General features: G+C 45.5%; 1 protein-coding gene across 1 annotated transcript in view; it reads left to right on the forward strand.

The window, feature by feature from the left end:
* Positions 1-26,303, forward strand: part of HGFAC (HGF activator) — a 45,584-nt gene extending 19,281 nt beyond the window's left edge. The window contains exons 8-14 of the mRNA XM_068149644.1: positions 7,031-7,205; positions 10,788-10,873; positions 11,839-12,079; positions 15,025-15,164; positions 16,952-17,092; positions 18,899-19,047; positions 25,827-26,303. Of these exons, the coding sequence (XP_068005745.1) occupies positions 7,031-7,205; positions 10,788-10,873; positions 11,839-12,079; positions 15,025-15,164; positions 16,952-17,092; positions 18,899-19,047; positions 25,827-25,997 (1,103 nt within the window). The 3' untranslated portion in view covers positions 25,998-26,303. The remainder of the gene's footprint in view (positions 1-7,030; positions 7,206-10,787; positions 10,874-11,838; positions 12,080-15,024; positions 15,165-16,951; positions 17,093-18,898; positions 19,048-25,826) is intronic.
* Positions 26,304-27,487: the final 1,184 nt, after the last annotated feature.

The raw sequence follows: 27,487 nt of genomic DNA on the forward strand, positions 1-27,487 counted from the left end.
TAAGAGAGGAACTGCATGGACTTGGGAGAGAGAGGTTTTGCTGCAGGAGCTCTGCATCTAGGCTGGAGGTGATAATTCAGAGCTAATTATGCAACCAAGAGTAGCAAAAGTTACCTCATTGTACCAAGAAAGTTACAAATAGGGCTCAGCCCCAACCATGTTGGCAGTGATAAGTGTGAGGAAGGAGTGAAACCTGTGAGGGATGTGAGGGGGATATTTTCTCTCTGGCCCAAGTTGGTGGAGAGGGAATTCTAAAGGCTGTTGGAGAAATGTTTCACTTCAAAAATGTTTAACTCCCTGGGAGGTGACAGCATGACAAATGGTTATAAGCATGTAATTGTCAAGTTAATTTGCTATTTCTTGGCTTGTCTGAAGGATCCCTGGCAGAGATGTTGGTTGAACACAGAGGACACAGAGCTAAAGGCAGAGGAGGAGCTGTTTGGCCAGAGGATAAACAATGCATTATGATAAGAATTTATGGAGATGGTAAAGGAGTTGGAGGGTGAAGGATGGAGATGTTGAGGTTTTTTCACCTGATTAGTGACTTTAAGTTTCCTTAATCACACTGCAATGCTTAGTTGAAGAATGAGTGGACACTAACCCCTATCTTGCTCCATTGCCTAGGTATCACAGAATCAGTCAGGGTTGGAAGGGACCACAAGGATCATCTAGTTCCAATCCCCCTGCCATGGGCAGGCTCACCCCACACTAGATCAGGCTGGCCAGAGCCTCAGCCAGCCTGGGCTTAAACACCTCCAGGGATGGGGCCCCAACTACCTCCCTGGACAACACATTCCAGGGCTTCACCACTCTCATGGGGAAGAACTTCCTCCTCACATCCAGCCTGAATCTCCCCACCTCCAGCTTCATTCCATTCCCCCTAGTCCTATCACTACCTGAGATCCTGAGAAGTCCTTCCCCAGCCTTCTTGTAGCCCCCTTCAGATACTGGAAGGCCACAATTAGGTCACCTCAGAGCCTTCTCTTCTGCAGACTGAACAGCCCCAACTCCTTCAGTCTGTCCTCATAGGAGAGGGGCTCCAGCCCTCTGGAGCACTTCCTTATCATGGACTTTGGTGCTTTGGTGCTGTTTTGGGGTATGGGTTACTAATTAATTTGGGGTCTCACTTTTATCTTCAGGTTTATTCTTGATTTATTGAAGGGTATGTTAGTTAGTGGGGTTTTTTATTCTGATTTATTAGTTTCCAAGCCTTATCCTGAAACATTTGGACTATGCAGGTGACTTTGTTGTGTTAAGGAGATCGTATTAATGTTTACAAACATCTGAAGAGTAGGTGTCCAGAAGAAGGGGACAGGCTCTTTTCAGTGGTGTCCTGTGATAGGATGAGGGGCAATGGCCACAAACTGGAACACAAGAATTTCCACTTAAAGGGGAGGAAAAATTTCTTCACTGTGAGGGTGCTGGAGCCCTGGAACAGGCTCACAGGGGTTGTGGAACCTCCTTCTCTGGAGAATTTCCAGACCCATCTGGATGCTTTCCTGTGTGACCTGCCCTAGGAGATGCTGCTCTGGCAGGGAGATTGGGCTCAGTGCTCTCCAGAGGTGCCTCCCAACTCCTACCATTCTATCATGTGGGTGATCAGAGGAATAGCTGATAGTCACATGTAGATAACTGAGGTGAGGTTTAATTGATGTATGGCAATGGTTTGTCATCTTCCAACTGTATTAATAGGGTCTAGAATTACCTTAATAATTGGGTGCTATACTGAACATGGCAGTTAGGTAATGGTTGGACTTGATGATCTCTAAGGTCTTTTCAAACAAAATGATTCTATGATTTATTTCTGCCTCATTTGTCCTATTAGGACTCAGCAACAGCTCAGGGTGGGCTCTTGTGGAACTGCTTATGAGAACAAAGTAGCTGTGTGGTAGAGTGGATCTTAGGAGGAAGTTTTTCAGTATCAGGGTGGTAAGACTCTGGAATGCCCAGAGAGGCTATGGCTGCCTCCTCCCTGGGGATGTTCAAAGCCAGGTTCAGTGAGGTTCTGAGCAGCTAAGTCTAGTTGAGAGGTGGCCCTGCCCATGGCAGGGAGGTTGGAGTAGATGATCTCTGAAGTCACTTCTAACCTGAGCTGCTCTAGGATTCTCTGATTCTATGAAAGTAAATCAGTGGATGAGTTGAGGCAGATTTTGATGCTCTTCAGAATTAAACTAATGAGGAGGTAGAAAGCAGAACTTGGAAAGCCTGTTTGGGTTTGTGTCCCTCTGGTTGTAGGTTGCAGTAGAATAAGTTGGAGAGGGTTGTATCTTTTGAGTTTCCTTTGGGTAAAGATTTAGGTAGCAACAATTCTGCTGGTGTTTTGGTCATGATGAGGTATGAAGTTGTTGAAGGTATTTTTGAAAGCCCTTTGTATTTTCTAGTGTTTGGATTTATTTTTTCCCCCCTTTTTCCTAGGATAATGGAGCTAGGGTGGTACCATAGCCTTAAAGCAAGGATGAGTTGGAATGCTAATTGTGGAAGGTTTATGGTTATATAAGGAGATGTGTTGTTGTATGTCATATGTAGGTTGAAGATCTTTAGAAAGGGAAGATGACAGAATAGCTGAATATATAATTATAGGGGGGGGAAAAAAAGCTCCACCTCTTGGCCACATCTTTGGGGGAGTTTGAAGTAATGAAAGAAGTAAAAATACAGCATACTCACCCCTTTTAGTGGTTGCTTAACTGAAATAGGATGTTGGCAGTTTTCTACTGAAAAAGGAAGCTCAGTGAGGCAATTCAACTCTGGAGGCAAAGTTTTCAATCTTTTCCTTTAGAAGAAGATAATGTGAAGAAAATAAGGGGCCTTAACTTTTTGCCTTGTGTTTACCAATGTGATTCTCTAATCAGCTGGAATGCTTTTGGGTTAGAGTTTAATTTAACTGGCTACTAAGGGCTGGAAAGCATTTGTAAGTGGGGCTGGGATACTGCCTGTTGTTTCCTTGTATGGAGCACTGGAAGTAGTAATAAAGCCAGGATGGTAAAAGACAGGGTTATTCTAACCAGCTTCATGGTTGTGGAAGAATCCTGGCATTAGTGATAGAATGAGAAGAAATGGCCTGAGACTGTGACTGTGTCCATGTGGGTGTCCTTCAAAGACCAACCCCCACCTGGCTACAACCAACCTTCAGGTAGTTGTAGACAGCAATAAGGTCTCCTCTGAGCCTCCTCCTCTCAAGGCTAAGCAACCCCAGCTCTCTCAGCCTCTCCTCACAGGGCTGTGCTCCAAACCCCTCCCCAACTTTGTTGCCCTTCTCTGGACACCTTCCAGCAAGTCAACATCTTTCCTAAACTGATAAAGCATGCTATCCTAACACTGCTGCAATGCCTTATGTGAGCTATTCAAACCTTGAGGATTTTAAAAGTCAAACACAAGAAGAAATTCTTTCTAGGTGTGGTTTTGGTTTATTTTCATTAAAAAACAAACAAACCAACCACAAAACATTGGTGATGGTGGCATAGAATCACACAGAATCACAGAATGCCAGTCTGGAAGGGACCTCAAGGATCTTCTGGCCCAAACTTTTTAGGTAATAGCCTACATGATATAGTAGAATCACAGAATGACTCAGGTTAGAAGTTACTTCAGAGATCTTGTGCTATAACCCATGTGCCATGGTCAGGGGCACCTCTCTACTAGACTCAGCTGCTCAAACCTCATCCAAAATGGCTGATGGAATGGTTTTGGTAGGAAAAGACCTTTAACATCACAGGGTTGGAGAGGATGATCTCTGGAGGGCCCTTCCAACCCCTACCATTCTATGATATGATGATATTATTCTTAATGGTCTTAGATACATAAAGAATGCCCTTTAATGGTGATAACATGGCTTCTGTGGTGCTACTGTAAGCCAGTCAGATAAAGCTTGCTGGAGTGTAGAATAAATCAATGGGAAGCTACTAATCATAGAATGGTTTTGGTTGGAAAAGCCCTTGAAGATCACCCAGTCAACCATTCTCTAGTTCTACTGAGTCTGGTGTTAATCCATGTCCCTCGGCACCACATCTCTGCCTCTTTGAAACATCATCTCAGAAGTGTCTGCCAGGCCAAGCTAGAAAGCAAAGTTTATGAAGTGTTGCATGTTGGCTCACACTGAAGTTCTTGCACTGAACTTTTGGACCTCCAGCTCCCAAATTGATGCCATCTGGTTGTGGTTTTGAGGTCTGTTGCTGACAGCTTGGAACGAGAACTGACATTCAGTGCCGTGATTCACTAGTCGGGTGTTGGCTCTAGCTCCCAGTTCATGTCTCATCTTTTTATGTCAAAACAAAGAGATCTTGGGCAATAGCTGTTCACACTGTGACATGTGAGGGGTCACCCTCTGGGTGTGTTTTTCAACAGGCTGTTAGCTACCTGTGTTCATAACTTTAGGAGAAGATTCCCCCAGTCTTGCACATGTCATGGATAGCTTACACTGACGTAGCTGGGATAAGAAACCCTCTGAGTCTCGGTCACAGTGAAACATCATAGAGTCAATAAGGTTGGAAAAGACCTCAAAGATCATCAAGTCCAACCTGTCACCCAACACCTCATGACTAACTAAACTATGGCTTCGAGTGCCACATCCAATCACCTCTTGAACACCTCCAGGGACAGTGACTCCACCACCTCCTTGGGCAGCACATTCCAATGGCTAACAACTCTCTCAGTGAAGAACTTTCTCCTCATCTCCAGCCTAAACCTCCCCTGGTGCAGCTTGAGACTGTGTCCTCTCGTTCTGGTGCTGGTTGCCTGGAAGAAGAGACCAACCCCCTCCTGGCTACAACCTCCCTTCAGGTAGTTGTAGACAGCAATAAGGTCTCCCCTGAGCCTCCTTTTCTCCAGGTTGAACAACCCCAGCTCCCTCAGCCTCTCCTCATAGGGCTTGTGCTCAAGGCCTCTCACGATCCTCGTTGCCCTTCTCTGGCACATCAGATCTGGCACATCTTTGCACATTGGATGGTTTTGTGTTTCCTGGGGGCTACACTGAGCTGTGTTTTGAGTTGTAGGCTTTCTGCTCAGTGCAGCTGTTTGGTATACAAACGCATCCCCACAAGCTTTCCAACCACAAAGCTCTCCTATGTGTTTTTGATAGCTCTTGAAAGCTGAAGTACACAGGTCACAGAATATGTGTGTGTCAGACCTAGCTGAAGAAATAACCCACCTGCAGAGGACTAAATATGGGCTTTCAATTTGAAAATTCAACTTAGCAGTTAAATTTTTGCAACATTGATATATTTGGAATATGTAGGTACACAGAGAAGGGCAACAAAGCTGGGGAGGGGTTGGGAGCACAGCCCTGTGAGGAGAGGCTCAGGGAGCTGGGGGTGCTTAGCCTGGAGAAGAAGAGGCTCAGGGGTGTCCTTATTGCTGTCTGCAGCTATCTGAAGGGAGGTTGTAGCCAGGTGGGGGTTGGTCTCTTCTCCCATGTAACCAGCACAGAACAAGAGGACACAGTCTCAAGCTGTGCCAGGGGAGGTTTAGGCTGGATGTTAGGAAGAAAGTGAGATTGGCCATTGGAATGTGCTGCCCAGAGAGGTGGTGGAGTCACCATCACTGGAGGTGTTTAGGAAGAGACTGGATGGGTGGCTTGGTGTCATGGTTTAGTTGATTAGATGGTGTTGGGTGACAGGTTGGACTCAATGATCTCAAAGGTCTTTTCCAGCCTGGTCTGGTCTATTCTTTTCTATTCTGTTCTATCCTATCTACATGGGTGTAGTGTGTGTATAGATACAGCTTGGTGTGAAGCCATAAAACCAAGTATTTTCCAAAATCAGGTCTTTGAAGTCCTTGCTGCCAGGGTAGGAGGTCCTTGCCTGACCTCTCACATCCCTGACATTGGTCACATTCCTGTAGGGTGCTCCAGACACCTTCTGCCTCCTGCCTTGCTGTTGAGCATTACCTCATGGAAACTCACCCTCCATATTTTTCTCCTCTGTTTAAATGCTTATCCTTTGGGTTAAAAATACAAATCCAACTTAAATTGACTAGTACAATTTTATAGAGTCATAAAATTATTTTGGTTGGAGATGACCTTCAAAATCATAAAGTCCCACCATCAACCCAACATCGCCATGGCTACTAAACTGTGTCCCAGAGTGTCACATCCATGCATTTTTTGAATGTGACTTCATCACCTTCCTGCCCAGCCTGTTCCAATGCCTGATCACTCTTGCAGGAGAGAAATTTTTCCTAATATCCAACCTAATCCTCCCCTGGTGCAACTTGAGGCCATTTCCTCTGGTCCTGTCACTTGGGAGAAGAGATCAACTCCCACTTGACTCCAACCTCCTCTCAGGGGGTTGTAGAGAGCCAGAAGGTCTCCCTTCAGCTTCCTCTTCAGACTAAACAGCCCCAGTTCCCTTAGCTGCTCCTCACCAGACCCGTTCTCCAGACCCTTCATCACCTTTGTTGCTCATCTTTGGACATGCTCCAGCTCCTCAATGTCCTTCTTGTAGTGAGTGGCCCCAAACTGAACACTTCTTTTCACTGCTTTACAACCCAGATCTGTCTGAGCTGGTTGACTTTAGCTCCCTTTGTTGCCAATGCACACTCAGTCAATGGCCAAGATTCTGACTGGGTCAGTTTGGTGCTAGAAATGCTTCTATCCCTTAATTGACTAAACAGGGAGTTTCCAGTGATGAGCTCAGTTGTGTCTAAAATTAGGCAGGGGGAATCCCAGCCACATTGCTGCCTGCTGCAGACTGCTTACTGAAAATCTTCCCCACACAGCACAAATCTGAGGTCTCCTTTTCTGCCATGCTGCCTGTTGGGCTGCAGTTTGTGCATGTATAAAATGAAGGTAACTCACTACTAATTTTGAACTGGAGTTCTGACTTTTGGGGTTCTTTATATCTCTCTATATGTGTATGTGTATATATATATCTATATATATATGAAAAGAGCAATCCTCATTTGATGCATTCAAGTCCTGTGGAAGGTGACAGGCACTGTGAAGAACTGGCCCTGCTGCCTGTCATTTGGGAGCTCAGCTGTGATGAAGTATTTCACATGTCATCAGCATTGATTTCTCTTCTGGTTTCCTTTCCAGTTCCTAGCCATCAGTGCTACGTTGGCAATGGCACAGAGTACAGAGGCACAGCCAATACAACTGCTTCTGGGTACAGCTGCTTGCCCTGGAATTCAGACCTGCTTTATGAAGAGCTTCACATTGACAGCGTGGAGAAAGCAGTACAGCTTGGCTTGGGCCCCTTCTCCTACTGCAGGTGGGAATAGTTGTTGATTGCCTTGCGTTTGCACATCAAGAGGTGGATTGTTGAAGGGAGAAGGACCAGGAATCTCAAAGCAGGTGTAAACTAGACTGACATAGAATCATAGAATACATTGGGCTGGAAGGGACCTCCAAAGTTCATCTAGTTCAACCCTCCTGCAGTCAGCAGGGACATCCCCAACTAGATCAGGTTGCTCAGAGCCCCATTGAGTCTGACCTTGAATGTCTCCAGAGATGGGGCCCCCACCACCTCCCTGGGCAAATTGTTCCTGTGTTCCACCACCCTCGTAGTACAGAACTTCTCACATGAATGCTCTAAGTGTATGGAGAGCTACAGGACTTGAACATCTCTGCTATGAAGAAAGAGCAAGAGACCTGGGGCTGTTTAGTCTGGAGAAGAGAAGGCTGAGAGGATCAATGTCTATAGATATCTGAGAGGTGGGTGTGTCAGGATGAAGGTGCCAGGCTCTTTTTTTGGGGATGCCCAGTGATAGAACAAAGAACAACAGGTACAAGCTGGAAGGAGATTCCACCTCAACACAAGGAGACACTTCTCTATGGTGAGGGTGCTGGAGCCCTGGAGCAGGCTGCCCAGAGAGGTTGGAGACTTTCAAAACCCACCTGCAAGCACTCCTGTGTGAGCTGTCCTGGGTGATCTTGTCTTTGCAGGGGGGTTGGACTGGATGGTCTTTTGAGGTCCCTTCTAACCCCTGCCATTCTGTGATTCTGTGATGCTGGTTGATGTCTAAGTTTTAGCTGCTTTTTAGCTGCTTTGTTTCCCCCCCCCCCCCAACCCCTCCCCCCGATATTAGACCAAGAAAACCAGATCATGCTGCACTTCCTAATTTGTCTGATGATAAAAAGCTCTTCTCTATCTAGCATAAACTCATAATAGGAAGAAAGGCTGAGGGATTTGGTGCCTTTTAGCCTGGAGAAGACTGAGGGGGGAACTCATCAATGCTTCTAAATACCTAGAGTGGGTGTCAGGAGGATGGGGCCAGGCTCTTTTCAGTGGTGCCCAGTGACAGGACAAGAGGTAATGGGCACAAACTTGAGCATAGGAAGTTCCACCTAAACATGAAGAGGAACTTCTTTACTTTGGGAGTGGTGAAGTGCTGAAACAGGCTGCCCAGACAGAGAGGTGGGGGAGTTTCCTCTGGAGTCATTCAAAACCTGTCTGGACACCATCCTGTGCAACCTGCTCTGGGTGAACCTGCTCTGGCAGGAGGGGTGGACTAGTGATCTCCAGAGGTCCCTTCCAACCTCTGTGGTTCTGTGATCCTGTGGAAAAGCAGTCTCTACACCCACCTTTAATCCAGATGGGCTTGCTTTCCAAGGCTTGGTCCTGATTCAAGCACTCAAGTAGGAGATTTATGGTGTCCCTGCACAGCAGGAAAATTTACTGGGCACATACTTTAGGCTCGGACAAACCATTCCCCTTTGATTTGCATCATTTCAGCACAATATTCACTTGCAGAGCTGACAGGCACAGAACAAAATGGTGTAGAAGCTGACGTGTTCCATGTTCTGTAGAGCTGAGAAAAAGCAGCTTTTCACTTTTTTTTTTGTCAGCTTGTTACAATTTCTGGGGATATCTCTGCCACACTACATAATCCTGCAGATAGCTGCTTCTTCAAGCAGTCTAATTTAGAAACACTGTTGGCGGAAGATGACTCAACCTGTGTTGCATCTTCGGTTCTGAGAAGCTGAAAGTGCTTTAATATATTTTTTTTCCCTTTTTTCCCCCCCTTTTTTTTCTGAAGAGCAGTCAGATAAAAAAAACAAAACACAAAATAAAAAGCTGAAGAGCCTTACAACAAGAGAGAGTGCTTCTGATAAATCCAGCTGAAGCAGAATTACTGTTTATCTGGAGTCCTGAATTTCCTTGTCTATTTTTCTTGGCCTGCTGGAGATCTCTCTGGGTCTTCAGAGTTTCCCTGTATTCCTGGAGGAGTAAACTGTGCAAATTTCTGCTTATTTATAAAGCATTGATATATCCATATCTAATCTCTCTACCATCTCTCTCCTCTCTACCATCTCTCTCCTCTCATATCTCTACCACCTCTCTCTCTCATATCTCTACCACCTCCCTCTCTCATACCTCTGCCACCTCTCTCTCTCATACCTCTGCCACCTCTCTCTCTCATACCTCTGCCACCTCTCTCTCTCATACCTCTGCCGTCTCTCTCTCTCATACCTCTGCCGTCTCTCTCTCTCATACCTCTGCCGTCTCTCTCTCTCATACCTCTGCCGTCTCTCTCTCTCATACCTCTGCCGTCTCTCTCTCATACCTCTGCCGTCTCTCTCTCTCATACCTCTGCCGTCTCTCTCTCTCATACCTCTGCCGTCTCTCTCTCATACCTCTGCCGTCTCTCTCTCTCATACCTCTGCCGTCTCTCTCTCTCATACCTCTGCCGTCTCTCTCTCTCATACCTCTGCCGTCTCTCTCTCATACCTCTGCCGTCTCTCTCTCTCATACCTCTGCCGTCTCTCTCTCTCATACCTCTGCCGTCTCTCTCTCTCATACCTCTGCCGTCTCTCTCTCTCATACCTCTGCCGTCTCTCCCTCTCATCTGTACCATCTCCCTCCCCCTCCCTCTCATATCTCTACCTTCTCTCCCTCTCATATCTCTACCTTCTCTCCCTCTCATATCTCTACCTTCTCTCCCTCCCTCTCATATCTCTACCTTCTCTCCCTCCCTCTCATATCTCTACCTTCTCTCCCTCCCTCTCATATCTCTACCTTCTCTCCCTCCCTCTCATATCTCTACCTTCTCTCCCTCCCTCTCATATCTCTACCTCCTCTCTCTCTGTCCTCTCTCCCATCTCTACCTTCTCTCCCTCCCTCTCATATCTCTACCTCCTCTCTCTCTGTCCTCTCTCCCATCTCTACCATCTCTCTCTCTATGTGTGTATATATAAATCTATCTATATCTATCCCATGGGGAAATACTAATGGAATCAACCCCAAACCTGTTTTAACACCAAAGTAAGAGAGGGTTAAACTTTTCTGATACTCTTTTTTGGTTTTCCTCCCTTTTAAAATTATACCATATTTTCCTGAGGTAGTCTTTCATTTCCTCAGACTCTCCAGGGAATGTGAACCTCAGCTTCTCACATTTGTTTTTGCAAGGAATTCTTGTTATGGATTTTCTATGAACCTACCTGTGTTGGAATTTTCTCACTTAAAAAAAATAATAAATTAAACAAAATCTGAAATTGGGAATTTTCCCCATGGGATTTAGTCCTGAAAATAGCTGAGCTGAGAGCTGCTAAAGCACTTCAGTGTGGGCTGTATTTAGACCATGTGAACACGCAGCCAAATACTGGTAGGCAAATTTTACAGGTGTTTAGTCATGTGTCTGCATTGCAGGTCCTAGAGATCCTTAGACTTGCTTGGCTTTAAGCATGAAGAATTCAGTTAGCAGCTGCTTCAGTGCTTTGTCAGATGGCTCAGAACCAGAGAGTCCTGTCAGTCCTCTGCATGGTGCAAAAGGAAAGAGCAGGAAACCTCTGGGGAGCTTGGAACAACCTTGTGGTTAACGCTTGTCATTCACTGTCCCCTTGAATGAATTAGAAATCCAGATGAGGATGAGAAGCCCTGGTGTTACATCATGAAGGACCAAAGTTTGTCCTGGGAGTACTGTGACATTCCATCCTGTGGTATGTAAAGGCTCTCTTAAAATCCATTGCTCCATGTAATGGGTGAAGGAAGGAAGATTCACTGATACTAGAACAAGCTTTCACTGCATGACTCTAAACATTCTGCTGTTGAATCTTGTACTGTTTGCAGTAAATTCAATGACAATAGCAGGCTTCTCTTTTTTTTGCTTCTTATATTGGTTTTGTGTGGTTTGAGTTGTGATACAATCTGTGAGTTTTGTTCTGCAGTAACAGCAGTGTCACCCTACTGCTTTCAGTCACAATCATCCCAATGCCACCAAATTTTCTGCTAGAACATGCAAGGTGTCAGAAATGATTGATGCTTTGGTACAAATTGTCACCACTCAGGGAATCAGGGGCCCAGAGAAGTGAATGGGTTCTGGGAGCAGAGAGAGGACTGGATCCTGAAGATATATGAGACACAGTATTTAATTCCCAAACCTATAAATTCTGCTCTTCCCCTAAATTAATGTCTAACCATTCTTAATGTTGAAGCTGACCTTTAGCAGAGAGCTTTCAACTGCAAAGCCAGTTTATAACGTGGCCCTTTGATTTCCCTTTTATGGTTTTATGTTTCCCTTAATGCATTTGGTAGATGACATTAACATGAGCATCCTAATCCTTGCCATTGCAAAGGCACGGCTCAGTCCAGGATCCCAAAAGGACAATGTGATGTATCATGCAATCTGCTGTGCCCCCTCCAAGTAGTGAAGGTTACATTTGTGTGCTGGTAAATGGAACAGTGTCTGGGTGTGCTCACAAGTGCATTTAATTTACACTGGCACACACCCAGCCAGTGCTGGGAATGGGCTTTCTGTCTTGCATGTCCCTTGAGGAACTGAATGAGATTCAGTCGTATGTGAATATTTAATGATCATTTCATTGAACTTCTGTTTCACAGACCTCTGTGAAAGTTCTAAATCACAAGGATTTATAGTCTGATGCCACATCCCTTTATATCTTAGCAAGCAGGGAAAGGAAGCCACCAACTCCAGACACTGCAGATACCTACGCAGTCACCAAAAGGACGTGTGGGAGAAGACACAAAAAAAGAAGTTTTGTGAGACCCAGGATTGTTGGGGGATCTTCATCTCTGCCTGGATCTCATCCCTGGACAGCAGCTATATATATTGGAGAGAGTTTCTGTGGTGGAAGCCTTATTCAGACTTGCTGGGTTGTGTCGGCAGCACACTGCTTTGCTAACAGGTAAATGCACCCTGACAGCAGCTCCTCTCCCCCTCGTAGTCACCTTCAGCTTGTGTCTGACAACAAACCTGGACTGAAACAAGTGAGAAAGAAGATGGGGTTAGAAAAGACTAACATTTCAAAAGGAATTCCTGGCAATTGGGGTGCTTGTTCATGAGAACAAGTGGCTTGGAGCCCTATTATCTCCTAAACCTGAGCGTGTTGTCCTCCCTGGGGAGTGTTGAAAGTGAGGTTGGATGAAGCCTTGAGCAGCCAAGTCTGGTTGAGAGGTGCTCCTGCCCATGGTGGGGAGGTTGGAGTAGGTGATCTCTGAGATCCCTTCCAACCTCAGCCATTCTATGGTTCTATGTTCCTTAAGGATTCTCAAAGAAGCTAAACAGCTCCACTGAAGGAATAAGGTAGGGCAGAGCAGGAAACAGTATGGGAGCTTACATGTGCAGGCATCTGCAGGGTGATACAAATATTTCTCTTCTTCTCAGTTACCTTTTTGAAGATTTATGCCTGCTTTGAGATGTAACACAGATATCTATGCTCACTGCTGTGTTTTGTTCAGAAAGGCTGAGACAGCCAAGCAATGATTTATTAGAGACAATAAATCACTGTCGGTTGACAAAAACACAGCAGGCTGAGCATCATAAAAAGCCAAAGGGAAGACCTGAACTCATAAATTTTTTTTGAGGCTGATTTCCTTGAGAATTGTTTTGGGGGGTTTCAAGTTTTATTTGTCCTCCAGATGGAGGACATTGGAGTAAAAAAAAAAATACGACTCTAGGATGCTCTTTATTCCAAATGCTTAATTTTCTACAGCTGCTGAACACTTCCCCTCGTTTCAATTTGATCACCTTGATGGGAAAACAATATTACATCATTTCATACCCACTGCTCCTTTGCATAGTAAAGAAGCCAAGAGAAACAGAAACCCTCATGCCAGGCTACATGCACTGCTAGCTTGTGGAGCTAATAATACCACTGCGAGTGCTGCACTGAAGCATTCGGAGCTCGAGCCACAACGCATTTGTTTTTCAAATGTTGTGAAATAGCTCCTAACTTTGGCAGCTATTCAGGGCATTTCCACCCACTTCCAGCTGGTGGTTTGGTACATAGAGATTTTTCCATAATTGCTGCACTGTAATTTGCACTCTTCTGTATGCTTAGCAGCTCTGGGAGCCACAGTTTCAATGGGTTTCCACTAGGCGACAATAGATACCTGTGCTGCTCACTTGGGTTGGGGTTTGCCTTTTCCATAACCCTTCAGTGCCTTTAAAATCTGCTCTAAATACTACCCTGGGAAGTGAACTTCCACACTGGTTTACAGCCCCAAATCTGATTTTTAAAGGGGTTGGTTTAGAACTGCAAGGACACTGAGGAAATCCTGGCATTACATATTAGAATTGCAGAATGCTGAGGGTTGTAACTGACCTCTGGAGATCTTCTAATCCAACCCCTCTGCTGAAACAGGTTCACCCAGATCAGTTTGCCTGGGATCACAATTTCCAGGCAGGTTTTAAAAGTCTTCAGAGAAGGAGACCCCCACAGCCTCTCCGGGCAGCCTGCTCCAGGACTCCAGCACCTCACCATAGAGAAGCTTTTCCTTAGCTGCAAGTGAAACCTTCTGTGTTCTAGTTTGTGCCCATTGCCCCTTCTCCTATCCCTGGCCACCACTGAGAAGAGTCCAGCCCCATCCTCATGACCTCCATGCATTTATAAGATCCTTTCTCAGTTCTGTTGTTTGTTCTCCAGTCACAAAAGAATTAAACTTCACCCTTTCCTTAGTTAAATACAAACACAGTTACTGTTGCAGGGTTGCTGCAGTTAGTGAGAATCTCTTTCCTCCTAGTACATAACTGTTGGTGATTGCTTCATGCTCAGTACTAGAGAAGACTTTGCAGTGCTTTTGTATCTGATGGGTGTTGGTGATGCTCAGCAGCACAAAAAGGGAAACTGTAGTGATGTCGAGTGCTCTGCATCTGCTCATGATGCATGACAGCAGCTCTCTTCCACTGCTTGCACTGCATGACAAAACAGATGAGCGCTCTGCTGCCGAAGGCACTTGCTAACAACATTCAATGTAGACTTATGCAACATGCAGATCTAATTGCTGCTGAAGAAGGAGTGAAGTTTGCATTCTGTTGTTTTCATAGCTAGAGAGTTTATTGTATTTCCAATCACTTCCTGATTATTCCCAAATGTCTCCCTCTTCCCAACTATTATACTGGTTCTTATTAGTTGTCTGTCCTAGAACACTGGATAGAAGAGGTTTGTGGCCTTTATAAAGTGAAGACACAGTGGGTGTGGATTACCAAAACTGTATTCTCCTCTGAGCAGGATTTTCCCATTAGGGTGGTATGCTGCTAGGACCTTACAGCTACAGGTTGCTTTTGATTCTGGACAGACCAGAAGCGCTAATAGCTCTCAGGTGGAAGCTGCCAAAATGGTCCTGAGTTGTCAGCCTGCCAGCATGTTTGCAATCTTGACCCATGCCTGTAATATTTGTAAAAGCTTGGTTTTCCAGAGAAATGAGATATCTTTGAGACCCTCATCCCTTCTTCAGTAACTTTTGCTCTCATCAGGGAAGCCTGACTGGAGTTGACTCAGTTTAAGTTTCTAGAACAAGAAGCGCTTACAGCCCTTAAAGATTCTTGTTAGCCAGACAGCAGCTGGGCAGCTGTGCCTGTGCTTGCCTTTTCCTTCTGTCAAGGAGCAGCAGCAGCCCTTAATTAGGATAACCAGGCCCCAGAGAGCCTGGGACTCACTGTGATGTTAGGCCTGCCAGTAGGTTGGAAGCTTGGGAATCAGGTCAAGGCATTATGAAAGGGTAAATAACAGACATGGGGGGGGGAGGGGGGACAGAGGTTATAACAGTTCACGGAATACACAACCATTGGAAATTGCTCTTCATTTGTCCTGCTAAGCACAGAATTCCTTATTCTCTCTCTGTGTTACAGTCCACTGAAATCCACCATTAAAGTTGTTCTGGGTCAGCATATATTTAATAAAACAACTGACGTAACGCAAACGTTTGAAATCGAGAAATACATCTTGTATCCTGAGTATTCTGTGTTCAACCCCACTGAACATGACATTGGTGAGTAGTTTTCTACTTGCAGTTTTGTTTCCTGCTTGCTTGCTGCACTTAACGTCAGGTTTAGCTGGCCTGTTAAAAACTGCCTTCGTAGCGGAAGAGTCACAGACAGCAAGAGAGGCTTCTGAGCACGGAGCATTCCTACTGCTGTCAGAGTTATGAGAGCATCTGAAAGCCAGACAAATTCAGATGAGAAATAAACTGCAGATTTAAAATAATTATGATGATTAGCCTTTGCAGCAGCGTTCCAAGTTGTGCAGCAGATTCATCCACCACTTCAAGTCTTTGTGGGATTAGGCATTTATGGGTTTTTTTTTCCAGCTGAACCAGAAACTGTGGGCTTGCTGCAGGAATTACTTGGTGAAATTCTGTGGTCTGCATTGCACAGAGGATCTGATGAGATGAACATAATAGCCCCATCTGCTCTGACCATCTATGCCACTAAGAATCATTTTTTCACACCAAGAGAGAGTTGAAAACCAGCTGCATCACAGTCAAAAGCTAAATGCCCTTCTGATTGACCTTAAAATATTAGTCAGAATGACCATGGAACAGCAACTTGCTGCTTGTTTTCTGATCTGCCTTTGTGGAAGGTGGCACATGACCCTGGGGCAGCAAGTTGGGTGAGCACTTTGTCTATGGAAATGAGACAGGAGCATGTTCTTCCCTGTCAGTGATTTCTACCGGTGCAGCAGAAGAGATGTCCTGCTGAAAATGCTTTTCTGTAGGAAACAAACTACCACCTGAGTGTCTGCTTACAGAGTTTGGGGGATTCAGAAACAGGCAGAGTTGGTGGGAAGAGCAAGATGCTCAGCGTTGGAGCACACTTTGTGTGGGCTTCTCAGCCTGTGAGCTTCTCTTTACATGTTCCACAAAGGCCAAACAATGTAGTCAGCAGAGAAGCAAAACTATCCAAGGGCATCTCTTGCTTTGGACACAGCTGCACTCTGAAAACCTGGAGCTTCCTAAAGGCTCTAAGGAGTGCCATCCACATTTCCTCAGCTCTGTCTGAGCAATGTGCCCAAACACAACGTGCTCTCCTTGTTACACCAACCACAAACCCCCTCTGTTGCCAAACACGGCCAAACACAGGGGGTTTGCTACAGAGAAGCCAACATTTCTGCTACCTTGGACATATTCTTTCCACATCAAGCTCCTGATGCTGCACAGGTCAATATTTACACTGTCTTCAGCCTCGTGAGAGGACAGGAAAAGTTGTGTACCTTCTCTAATTCTTTGTAGCTTTCAGAAGCTTGGTCTGGAAATATCAGGATTTATTATTTTGTTTAATTCCTTAATTTTCAAGGTCTTGAGTTTTGATGAACTCAGTAAAAAGAGAGCAGGAAATACACCAGCTCTTGCAGTAATTGATTTTGTAAATCAAATAGGAATTAGGCAGGTGGCCAGGCTTTCAGAAGCAGTGAGCACTTGCATATGCCACTTATTTCAGCTGGAAGCTGTGGCTATGCCACTGGTATTTAACTTTAAGGTGGCAGGAGACATACGTGTTTTCTGTCTTCCCCCTTCTCCACAAAGGCAGTGAAGCCAAATCAGCTTTGTGAATGCAGCATAAAATACATATTCCCACAAGGGGAGTAGCTGAATGCTTCTGCCTTCAATTTACTGTGAAATCAGGTGCTGTTGAGATGAGTCTGTCTGTCTTCAACTGAAATATCTTAATTAAGAGCGGCTTAGGGGATAATTAAAGTTATATCTGAGACCCATTGCTGCCAATCCTGTTTAAGAAAGGGAACAGTCACTTGATTCCTCCTATGTTTTCTGTTCTGCAGCTTTGATTAAGCTGAAGAAGAACGGCCAACGCTGTGCTGTCAAGTCCCAGTTTGTTCAGCCCATCTGCTTGCCAGAGAGTGACACTGTTTTCCCTGAGCAGTTCGAATGTCAGATTTCTGGATGGGGACACAAGCATGAGAGTGAGTAAAATGGGACTTGGTGTCTGCATTAAAACCTGATAGTAATGAAAACATAAAGTACCTCAAAGCATAATGCTCGAGAATGTGCTATACAACTGAGGGCTTGGTAAAATGTTTTCCAAGGGACTTCCTGAGTCACTTCATGCTTTTAGATGTTCAGAATAGAGTAGGTTGGAAGAGACCTTTGAGTTCGAGTCCAACCTATCATCCAACACCATCTAATCCGCTAAACCATGGCACCAAGCGCCCCATCCAGTCTCTTCCTAAACACCTCCAGTGATGGTGACTCCACCACCTCCCTGGGCAGCACATTCCAATAGCCAGTCTCCCATTCTATGAAGAACATCTTCGTAACATCCAGCCTAAACTTCCCCTTCACAGCCTGAGACTGTGTCCTCTTGTTCTGGTGCTGGGTGCCTGGGAGAGGAGACCAACCACCACCTGGCTACAACCTCCCTTCAGGTAGTTGTAGAGAGCAAGAAGGTCTCCCCTGAGCCTCCTCTTCTCCAGGCTAAGCAGCCCCAGCTCTCTCAGCCTCTCCTCATAGGGCTGTGCTCCAGAACCCTCCCCAGCTTTGTTGCCCTTCTCTGGACATGTTCCAGCATCTCAACATCTTTCCTAAACTGGGGGGCCCAGAACTGGACACAGGACTCAAGGTGTGGCCTAAACAGTGCTGAGTACAGGGGCAGAATGACCTCCCTGCTCCTGCTGGCCACACTGTTCCTGATCCAGACCAGGATGCCATTTACCTTCTTGGCTGCCTGGGCACACTGCTGGCTCATGTTCGGCCTACTGTCAACCACTACCCCCAGGTCCCTTTCTGCCTGGCTGCTCTCCAGCCACTCAGACCCCAGCCTGTAGCACTGCATGGGGTTGTTGTGGCCAATGTGTAGAACCTGGCACTGAGATGTGTTCAATCTCAATTTACAATTTCTACACCTGGAATTGTCATCATGGCCTTCCTTTATAGTCCTTCAGATGCTTTCCTTGACCATATATTTGTGTCTGGTTTAGGATGAGTAAGCTATAAGCTAGCTAGATCTCCATGGACTGAAAGGGGAGTAAGTAGTCTAGTTGCAGGTGACAACAGCTTTTCACTTTAGCCAAGGGAATCCTATCCCTGGTTTCCCAAGGTAGATATTGAAGACTGCAAACCAAGCACAATCAATTTACTAGTCTGCCATGGAGGCCATCTTTATCTTTGCCAGGAATAAACTTTGGAAACATCTTCAGCAGAAAGCTGGATAGACTTTGTGCTATGAAGTGGTTTCTTGAGTGAGGTGAACAAGCCCACCTCATCATTTTGGATTAAGAAGTTCTGGATTATAAGCCTTGGTCAAACTGCTTTGATATATAGCAATAGCAGAGACCTGTGTAGAGAAGGATGGGGGAGGGGGCTGCCTCATTTTGCTAAGAGATGAGCAGATGTTGTCCTGGTCTGAATGTGTAGTCTAAAGGCAAAAAGAGGTAATGGAGCCTTTGATAAATCAGTGATTTAATGTCATATGCAGAAAGAGGGGATGGTTTCCTCAGACTCTAGGAAATAAGAGAATCCAAAGTGGATTCTGCCCATGCCTGGGCATGACATACTCTTATTTTAAAGGGCATGGAGTCTGACTGGAGGAGCAAATCCTGATTTGATCATTGGGAAAATTAGTGTCTTTTAAAGAGATCCACAACAGGGATATGATTACGAGGTGTTAATTGTGTTTATATATTGTATTGCGCATTGTGTTTCTGCCTTACACGCTTCACATTCCATTAAAAAAAAAATGACTTTCTTTTCCTCTCTGGGAATTTTTAAAGATATATCTGGCTATTCAAATGACCTGCAAGAAACACTGATTCCGATAATTTCCCAGGAGAAGTGCAGAAGCCCTGAAATCTATGGAGCAGAAGTGACTGAAAATATGTTCTGCGCCGGCTACTTCGACAGCAAATCTGACGCTTGTCAGGTAATGTTGTGAGTCATCCCTGGGCAGAGAATATCAATGCCTGCTGTTGCCAGGAATGCTGCAGTGTTACAGTGCCTTACTTTTGACATTACAGTGCTCCTAAAAAAAACAAAAAGAAAAAAGAAAAGAAAAGAAAAAAGTGTTTCTAAAGAAATAGTTCTAAAGAAAAGAAACTGGACAGAGGGGCAGAGTCCAACGGCAGGAGATTGAACACATCCAAGTGCCGGGTTCTGCACGTTGGCCACAACAACCCCATGCAGTGCTACAGGCTGGGGTCAGAGTGGCTGGAGAGCAGCCAGGCAGAGAGGGACCTGGGGGTACTGGTTGATGGTAGGCTGAACATGAGCCTGCAGTGTGCCCAGGCAGCCAAGAGGGCCAATGGCATCCTGGCCTGCATCAGGAACAGTGTGGCCAACAGGGAGGTCATTGTGCCCCTGTACACTGCACTGGTTAGGCCACACCTTGAGTCCTGTGTCCAGTTCTGGGCCCCTCCGTTTAGGAAAGATGTTGACTTGCTGGAATGTGTCCAGAGAAGGGCAACGAAGTTGGTGAGGGGCTTGGAACACAGCCCTGTGAGGAGAGGCTGAGGGAGCTGGGGTTGCTTAGCCTGGAAAAGAGGAGACTCAGGGGTGACCTTATTGCTCTCTACAACTACCTGAAGGGAGGTTGTAGCCAGGAGGGGGCTGGTCTCTTCTCCCAGGCAGTCAGTACCAGAACAAGAGGACACAGTCTCAGGCTGCACCAAGAGAGGTTTAGGCTGGCAATTAGGAAGAAGTTCTATACAGAGAGAGTGATTGCCCATTGGAATGTGCTGTCCGGGGAGGTGGTGGAGTCGCCATCATTGGAGGTGTTCAGGAGGAGACTTGACAGGGTGCTTGGTGCCATGGTTTAGTTGTTTAGGTGGGTTGGATTGGCTGATGGGTTGGACACGATGATCTTGAAGGTCTCTTCCAACCTGGTGGTGGTTTATTCTATTGGTTTATTCTGTTGGTTTATGTTGCTGCACTGTTTGCTTCCACCTTCATTTTTTTTTTTTAACCTATTCAGTGTCAGTTAGGTTCTACAGAAGGGGAAAAAAAAACCCACAACCCTCCAGGGTGTTATATTCCTCCTGCTTTCATAAAAGATGGTGGCTATGCACTGGAGGGTGAGTTGCTTTAGCTTCTGGCTGAGGTTGTAGTGTGATGGCAATGGTAGGCTGGCCAGCTGGCAGGGATGTGCTGGCAGCCCAACCAATGTGTACCTGTGTGGAGCCAAATCTCTGAGCTGCTGCTTGAATTGAAATAATGATACCTGGGGAGGAGTGAGGTTTGGAGGAGCAAGGAGCTGAGATTACTTATAGTGGATGGGGTTTAATGGTGTAGAAGAGCAACCAGTCAGAGATAGTGCTTCCTGGCTTCAGTCCTTCATGGAATGAACTCACAGTATCGCAGTATCACCAAGGTTGGAAGAGACCTCAAAGATCATCGAGTCCAACCTGTCACCACAGACCTCATGACTAGAGCATGACACCAAGTGCCACGTCCAATCCCCTCTTGAACACCTCCAGGGACGGTGACTCCACCACCTCCCTGGGCAGCCCATTCCAATGACGAAACTCATGTTCTTGCTACTTTGCATCTCTTTGAATTGAGTCACATCCTGGGTCTGAATATAAGGATGCAGAATTGGTGTGGTGATAGATGAGATCAATTTCTTAAATGAGTGCTCAGATTATTCCTTATGTAAACCTTTCAGAGTTTATCCTCAGTAAAGGGTGAGTGCCAAGAGGATGGAGGCAGGCTCTTCTCAGTGATGTCCAACGACAGGACAGGGGGCAATGGGTGGGAGTTGAGGCATAGAAAGTTCCATAGAAACATAAGGATTTTTTTGTTTCACTGTAAGGGTGACAGAACACTAGAACAGACTGCCCGGGGGGGCTGTGGAGTCTCCCTCTCTGGAGATATTCAAAACCATCCTGGATGGTGTTCCTGTCTGATCTGGCATCAGTGATCCAGCTCTGGCATCAGTGATCCAGCTCTGGCATCAGTGATCCAGCTCTGGCAGGGAGGTTGAACTGGATGAGATTTCGAGGTCCCTTCCAACACCTAACATTCTGTGATTCTGTGATTTTGAAGTAGGAGGGTTATGTTCTAGTAGCATAAATTTGAGAACAGGCAGCACATAGCTAATAGTTGGCAGTGTGATTAAGCTAAGCAAAGCAAAGAATAAAATATATATGCTGTGCTGGAACTGGAACTCCTATAGAGATCATAAAGAGCCCAAAGAATGATGTCAGGGATGAAATGGCAGCAGCCAGCAGTGGCTTGAATTTTCCAGTCCAGGGCTGAGAACTGGTTGCAGTTTTGCTGCAAGTGTCTGTTCTAGCCAAAGAACTGGATGCCACCTTGCTTAATCAGTTTTCCTCACCCAGGAAGTGCATGTAGAAGACACAACATCATAGCTGATTGCCCTCTACAACTACCTGAAAGGTGGTTGTAGCCAGGAAAGGGTTGACCTCTTCTCCCAGGCAACCAGCACCAGAACAAGGGGACACAGTCTCAAGCTGCGCCAGGGGAGGTTTAGACTCCAGGTGAGGAGAAAGTTCTTCACCGAGCGAGTCATTCGTCATTGGAACGGGTTGCCCAGGGAGGTGGTGGAGTCATTGACCCTGGAGGCGTTCAAGGGGAGATTGGACGTGGCACTTGGTGCCATGGTCTAGGCATGGGGTCTGTGTTGATAGGTTGGACTCGATGATCCTCGAGGTCCTTTCCAACCTAAGCGATACTGTGATACTGTGATAGCTGATCCTTGCTCCCTGCCCTGGAAAATGAGCAACAAGGGCGATGAGGCTGGTGAGAGGCCTTGAGCACAAGCCGTATGAGGAGAGGCTGAGGGAGCTGGGATTGTTTAGCTTGGAGAAGAGGAGGCTCAGGGGAGACCTTATTGCTCTCTACAACTACTTGAAGGGAGGTTGTAGCCAGGTGGGGGTTGGTCTCTTCTCTCAAGCAACCAGCACCAGAACAAGAGGACACAGTCTCAAGCTGTGCCAGGGGAAGTTTAGGCTGGAGATGAGGAGAAAGTTCTTCACTGAGAGTCGTTCGCATTGGAATGTGCTGCCCAGGGAGGTGGTGGAGTCACCATCCCTGGAGGTGTTCAAGAGGGGATTGGATGTGGCACTTGGTGCCGTGGTTTAGTCATGAGGTGTTGGGTGACAGGTTGGACTTGAGGATCTTTGAGGTCTCTTCCAACCTTGGTGATTCTGTGATGCTGTGATCAGGAATGAGAGGCAGAAAGAAGAAAGTGGAGGGGAGGAAAGAGGAGCCGAACAGTGGCAAACGTTCTAGAGAGCCGCAGCGTCTGAGAAACAGCGATTTAGCGTCACAGATGTGGCCGAAGAACAGCGCTCACGGCACAAAATAATTATTACATTGATGATTTAATTAATTTAAATTAAATCAATCACTTTTAACTTTTTTTTTTTTGCCTCCTGTTGCCATACTTGCAGTGTGGTCTGAGGAAAAAAGACTGCAGAGCTCTTAATGTCACAACAAACGTAGCCGTCCCCTGAGCTTTCCTAATGTACGCTTAGGAAATTAAGCTCTAAACCATCTGTTATTTATAAGAATCTTTCAAGAGCAAGAAGCACCAAGCAGATATTGTGTTCTGCTTGATTATTTTTACAAGATTTTCTTGGAGACTTTTCTTTAAAAACAAATATATATGTTTATATGAAGAAAAAAAATCATTGCACTGATCTGGAAATCGGTGAGCCGCGTTGTGGAGAACGAAGCGAGGCTCTGAGACATAAATTGATCTCAGATGCAAGACTTCATTTATCACAGAGGGCTCCTAAAGGCAACACCGTTTTCCTGCCAATATTGCTCTCCAGGGATTTTCTTTTTATACAGGGGAAAATGTACTTCTTCTGAGTCTCAAGTAACTGGAGTGGTGGCTTCTTTCCCCAGCACAAAGTCACATTTTTCTTTTCGCTTCTAACATGCAAGTATTTATGTGCTTGTCTTGATTTCAGAGTGGCCAGCTGGAGCAGGGAGGTCATTGTGCCCCTGTACGTAGCACTGGTTAGGCCACACCTTGAGTTCTGTGTCCAGTTCTGGGCCCCTCAGTTTAGGAAGGATGTTGAGTTGCTGGCAGGTGTCCAGAGAAGGGCGACAAAGCTGGGGAGGGGTCTGGAGCACAGCCCTGTGAGGAGAGGCTGAGGGAGCTGGGGTTGCTTAGCCTGGAGAGGAGGAGGCTGAGGGGAGACCTTATTGCCCTCTACAGCTACCTGAAGGGAGGTTGCAGCAAAGTGGGGCTTGGTCTCTTCTCCCAGGCAACCAGCACCAGAACAAGAGGACAGAGTCTCAAGCTGCACCAGAGGAGGTTTAGGCTGAATGTTAGGAAGAAGCTTCTTCATAGAAAGAGAGATTGGCCATTGGAATGTGCTGCTCAGGGAGGTGGTGGAGTCACCATCACTGGAGGTGTTTAGGAAGAGACTGGATGGGGTGCTCGGTGCCATGATTTAGTTGATTAGATGGTGTTGGGTGATAGGTTGGACTTGATGATCTTAAAGGTCTCTTCCAATCTAGTCTGGTCTGGTCTATTCTATTCTAATTCTATTATAGTCTTATTCTTATTCTCTTCTTATTTCTCTTCTTATTTCTCTTCTTATTTCTCTTCTTATTTCCCTTCTTATTTCTCTTCTTATTTCTCTTCTTATTTCTCTTCTTATTTCTCTTATTTCTCTTCTTATTTCTCTTCTTATTTCTCTTCTTATTTCTCTTCTTATTTCTCTTCTTATTTCTCTTCTTATTTCTCTTCTTATTTCTCTTCTTATTTCTCTTCTTATTTCTCTTCTTATTTCTCTTCTCTTCTCTTCTCTTCTCTTCTCTTCTCTTCTCTTCTCTTCTCTTCTCTTCTCTTCTCTTCTCTTCTCTTCTCTTCTCTTCTCTTCTCTTCTCTTCTCTCTTCTCTTCTCTTCTCTTCTCTTCTCTTCTCTTCTCTTCTCTTCTCTTCTCTTCTCTTCTCTTCTCTTCTCTTCTCTTCTCTTCTCTTCTCTTCTCTTCTCTTCTCTTCTCTTCTCTTCTCTTCTCTTCTCTTTCTCTTCTCTTCTCTTCTCTTCCTCTTCTCTTCTCTTCTCTTCTCTTCTCTTCTCTTCTCTTCTCTTCTCTTCTCTTCTCTTCTTTCATTTCTGCAGAAAGACAGGCTTTTCCTGAGTATTTGGGGGGGTTTAAGTAAGCACAAGTGTTCTAAATTAATCTTTGCTGTTGTGTGTCATCAAACACTGGTTTGCCCTTATGTTTGGTTTATGCTTTTACTGACAAGGTAGATGCTCAAGCAGCATCAGATGCAACACATAGAAAAAAAAATCCATATGCCACATAAAATTACAGCATCCCACAGTCACATGAAAAAGTGTGAACGCATGCAACACCTTTCTTTGAAGACTTTCATGATCTCTGACATTTGCAATAAGCATCATTGAGGAATTCTCCAAATAGTCTCTGCCTTACATAATCCTTCCACGTAGTGCCTATATTGCAACATAGTGTAGCCTCCAGGACTTGCTCCCTGCCATTGGCAGTGACTCAGATCACTCATGCTCCTCGCTAGGCGTCTGATTCTAAGAGAATTTCTGACTTTTAAACAAAATCTGGTGTTTTGATACTTCTGTTTGATATGGGATTAAAAGCCCCCACCATTAGAGGTGAGTATTACTTAAAAACCCCAACTTTCCATAATGATTAGATCACTGATCATTAGATCACTGTTTCCATATTCATTTATTTAGTTTAAATTTCACATATAATGGTTTGGGTTGGAAGGGACCCTAAAGTTCCAACAGTTCCATCACCCCTGCCATGGGTAGGAGCATGTCCTACTAAAGCAGGCTGCTCAGGACCTCATCCAATCTGGCCTTGAACACCTTCAGGGAGAATGCACAAACATTCTTACTGTAGGACTTTCCAAACTGATCTTCTATTCTGACTGCTTTCTAACAAAATAACTAATCCAAGTGCCAGGTGCTGCAGTTTGGTCACAACAACCCCATGAAGCACTACAGGCTGGGGTCGGAGTGGCTGGAGAGCAGCCAGACAGAAAGGGATCTGGGGGTACTGATTGACAGCCAGCTGAACATGAGCCAGCAGTGTGCCCAGGTGGCCAAGAAGGCCAATAGCATCCTGGCCTGTGTCAGGAATAGTGTGGCCAGCAGGAGCGGGGAGGTCATTCTGCCCTGTACTCAGCACTGGTTAGGCCACACCTTGAGTCCTGTGTCCAGTTCTGGGCCCCTCCATTTAAAAATGACATTGAGACTTGTGAACATGTCCAGAGAAGGGCAACAAAGCTGGGGAGGGGTCTGGAGCACAAGCCCTGTGAGGAGAGGCTGAGGGAGCTGGGGTTGCTTAGCCTGGAGAAGAGGAGGCTCAGGGGAGACCTTCTTGCTTGTCTACAACTACCTGAAGGGAGGTTACAGTCAGGAGGGGGTTGGTCTCTTCACCCAGGCAACCAGCACCAGAACAAGAGGACACATCCTCAAGCTATGCCAGGGGAAGTTTAGGCTCCAGGTGAGGAGAAAGTTCTTCATAGAAAGAGTTGTTAGCCATTGGAATGGGCTGCCCAGGGAGGTGGCAGAGTCCCCTTCCCTGGAGGTGTTCAAGAGGGGATTGGATGTGGCACTTGGTGCCATGGTTTAGTAGTCATGAGGTGTTGGGTGACAGGTTGGACTTGATGATCTCTGAGGTCCTTTCCAACCCTATTGATTCTATGACTCTATGAGTCTGTGCTTCCTTTTAACACAGGGAGATTCTGGTGGACCTCTGGCCTGTGAGGAAGATGAAATCTCTTATCTCTATGGAGTTGTCAGCTGGGGAGATGGCTGTGGCAGAGTCAACAAACCCGGAGTATACACACGAGTGACGAACTATGTAAAGTGGATCAATGAGAAAATGGGTCCCCGAAAAGCCAGCTGAGGAGTTAAACTTGCTGCCAATTGAAGGAGGCTCCAGGAGTCTTTTGGTTTCATTGAAGTGGTGTAAATATTTTTATTGTAAGCTGGTATGAAAGCTTGTCAGGGTAATTGTTAGCAATTCCAAACCAGGCCACCAAAAGTGGGCCTACTCTTCTGATGTCAGCATCCTCCACCTAGAATTTTAGGGCTGTGGATTGCTTCTTGCATGTGACTGTCTTTATTTGGTTTAATAAACACATTGAGACAGTGGACCAAAATCTACAACTGTTTGTCTGCTTGATGAACTACATTAAAAAAGTGATTTGAATGGGTTAGATGCAGCAGATGAAGCTGCTCCTCAGGTAACTGCAACAAACCAGTTCTGGGGAAAACAGAGGGTTTAGGTTGTGACGCAACCAACCATGTAAGCATAGCTTTATGTTCCACTGCCATAAAATCAGAAACATGCTTGAGAGCTCTGCTGAATCTGGTGTGCAGTTTTCCAGCAAGGCTGATGGAAAACCTCTTTGAGAGAACAAGGTTTCTTAGTGAAAAATCTTGGAAGTCAGAGCACCTGATTTCAGTTAGGACCTTCTGCAGCCTGTGAGCTGCTCCTCACCCTGGGGACAGCAGTGCTCCTCACCCTGGGGACAGCAGTGGAAATACTTCACCTAAATATTTTTTGGATTGGACAATGTTTTAAAGATATCTTAGGTGTTGTACCAACAAGTTGTTCAACTGTTTAGATATTTCAGAAAGGAGGCTGGAGGAGCATCTTGATTTTTCCCTTGGAGATTTGGTGAGATCACAAACCCCAGGCTTTGCTGGCACGGTCCATGGAATTGTTATGGGAACAATCAAAGAACTTATTACAATATATAGCTGTTTAGAGGCTGTGGAGTCAGCTGTGTTAGCAGAGAGTGGTTCAACAACAACAAATCTAATTTGATAAAGGAGAATGGAAAATTACAACTTCTTTCCTTTTTAGTAGAGGAAAGCTGTAGCCATGTCAGCTGTGTTAATGTGAAATGTATTTCTCCTGTGACATTGGACAACTTGGAATTCTCTTCAGTGTTCCAGGCAAAGTTGTGCTGAAAGGTACAGAGTTTTCAAGTGGTGCTTAGATACTCAGATACATGTTTTGTTTTATGGTACTGGCAGTGTCTCCATGGGTGTCTTTGTTGTGGTGAGCCATTTCTGCAGCTTAAAAGAAACTTCCTAAGGAAAAATAACCAAAACCTGGACTTGTGTCAGTACAAATATATAACAATGCTAATCCAGATGAATGATGTAAACTGTTTAATGAAAATGTTTACCTTCTGTTTCTTGCACTTAGTCTGTTATGTATACAGTCAGAATTAAACCTTGGAATTAAACCTTGGAGTCCCTCTGTGAGTTGTTCAGCTGGTTGAGAGATGGTTAGAAAAACGAAATGAGCACTCCTCTGTGCTTGAAAGGCATCTGAAAAGCTCTGCACGAGGATCAGTTTCAGCTGGTGATGCTCCCACTTTC

The sequence above is a fragment of the Melanerpes formicivorus genome, unplaced genomic scaffold (assembly GCF_026170545.1).
Source record: "Melanerpes formicivorus ecotype bairdi unplaced genomic scaffold, bMelFor1.0.p_v2 SCAF_18, whole genome shotgun sequence".
NCBI classification, from domain to species: domain Eukaryota; kingdom Metazoa; phylum Chordata; class Aves; order Piciformes; family Picidae; genus Melanerpes; species Melanerpes formicivorus.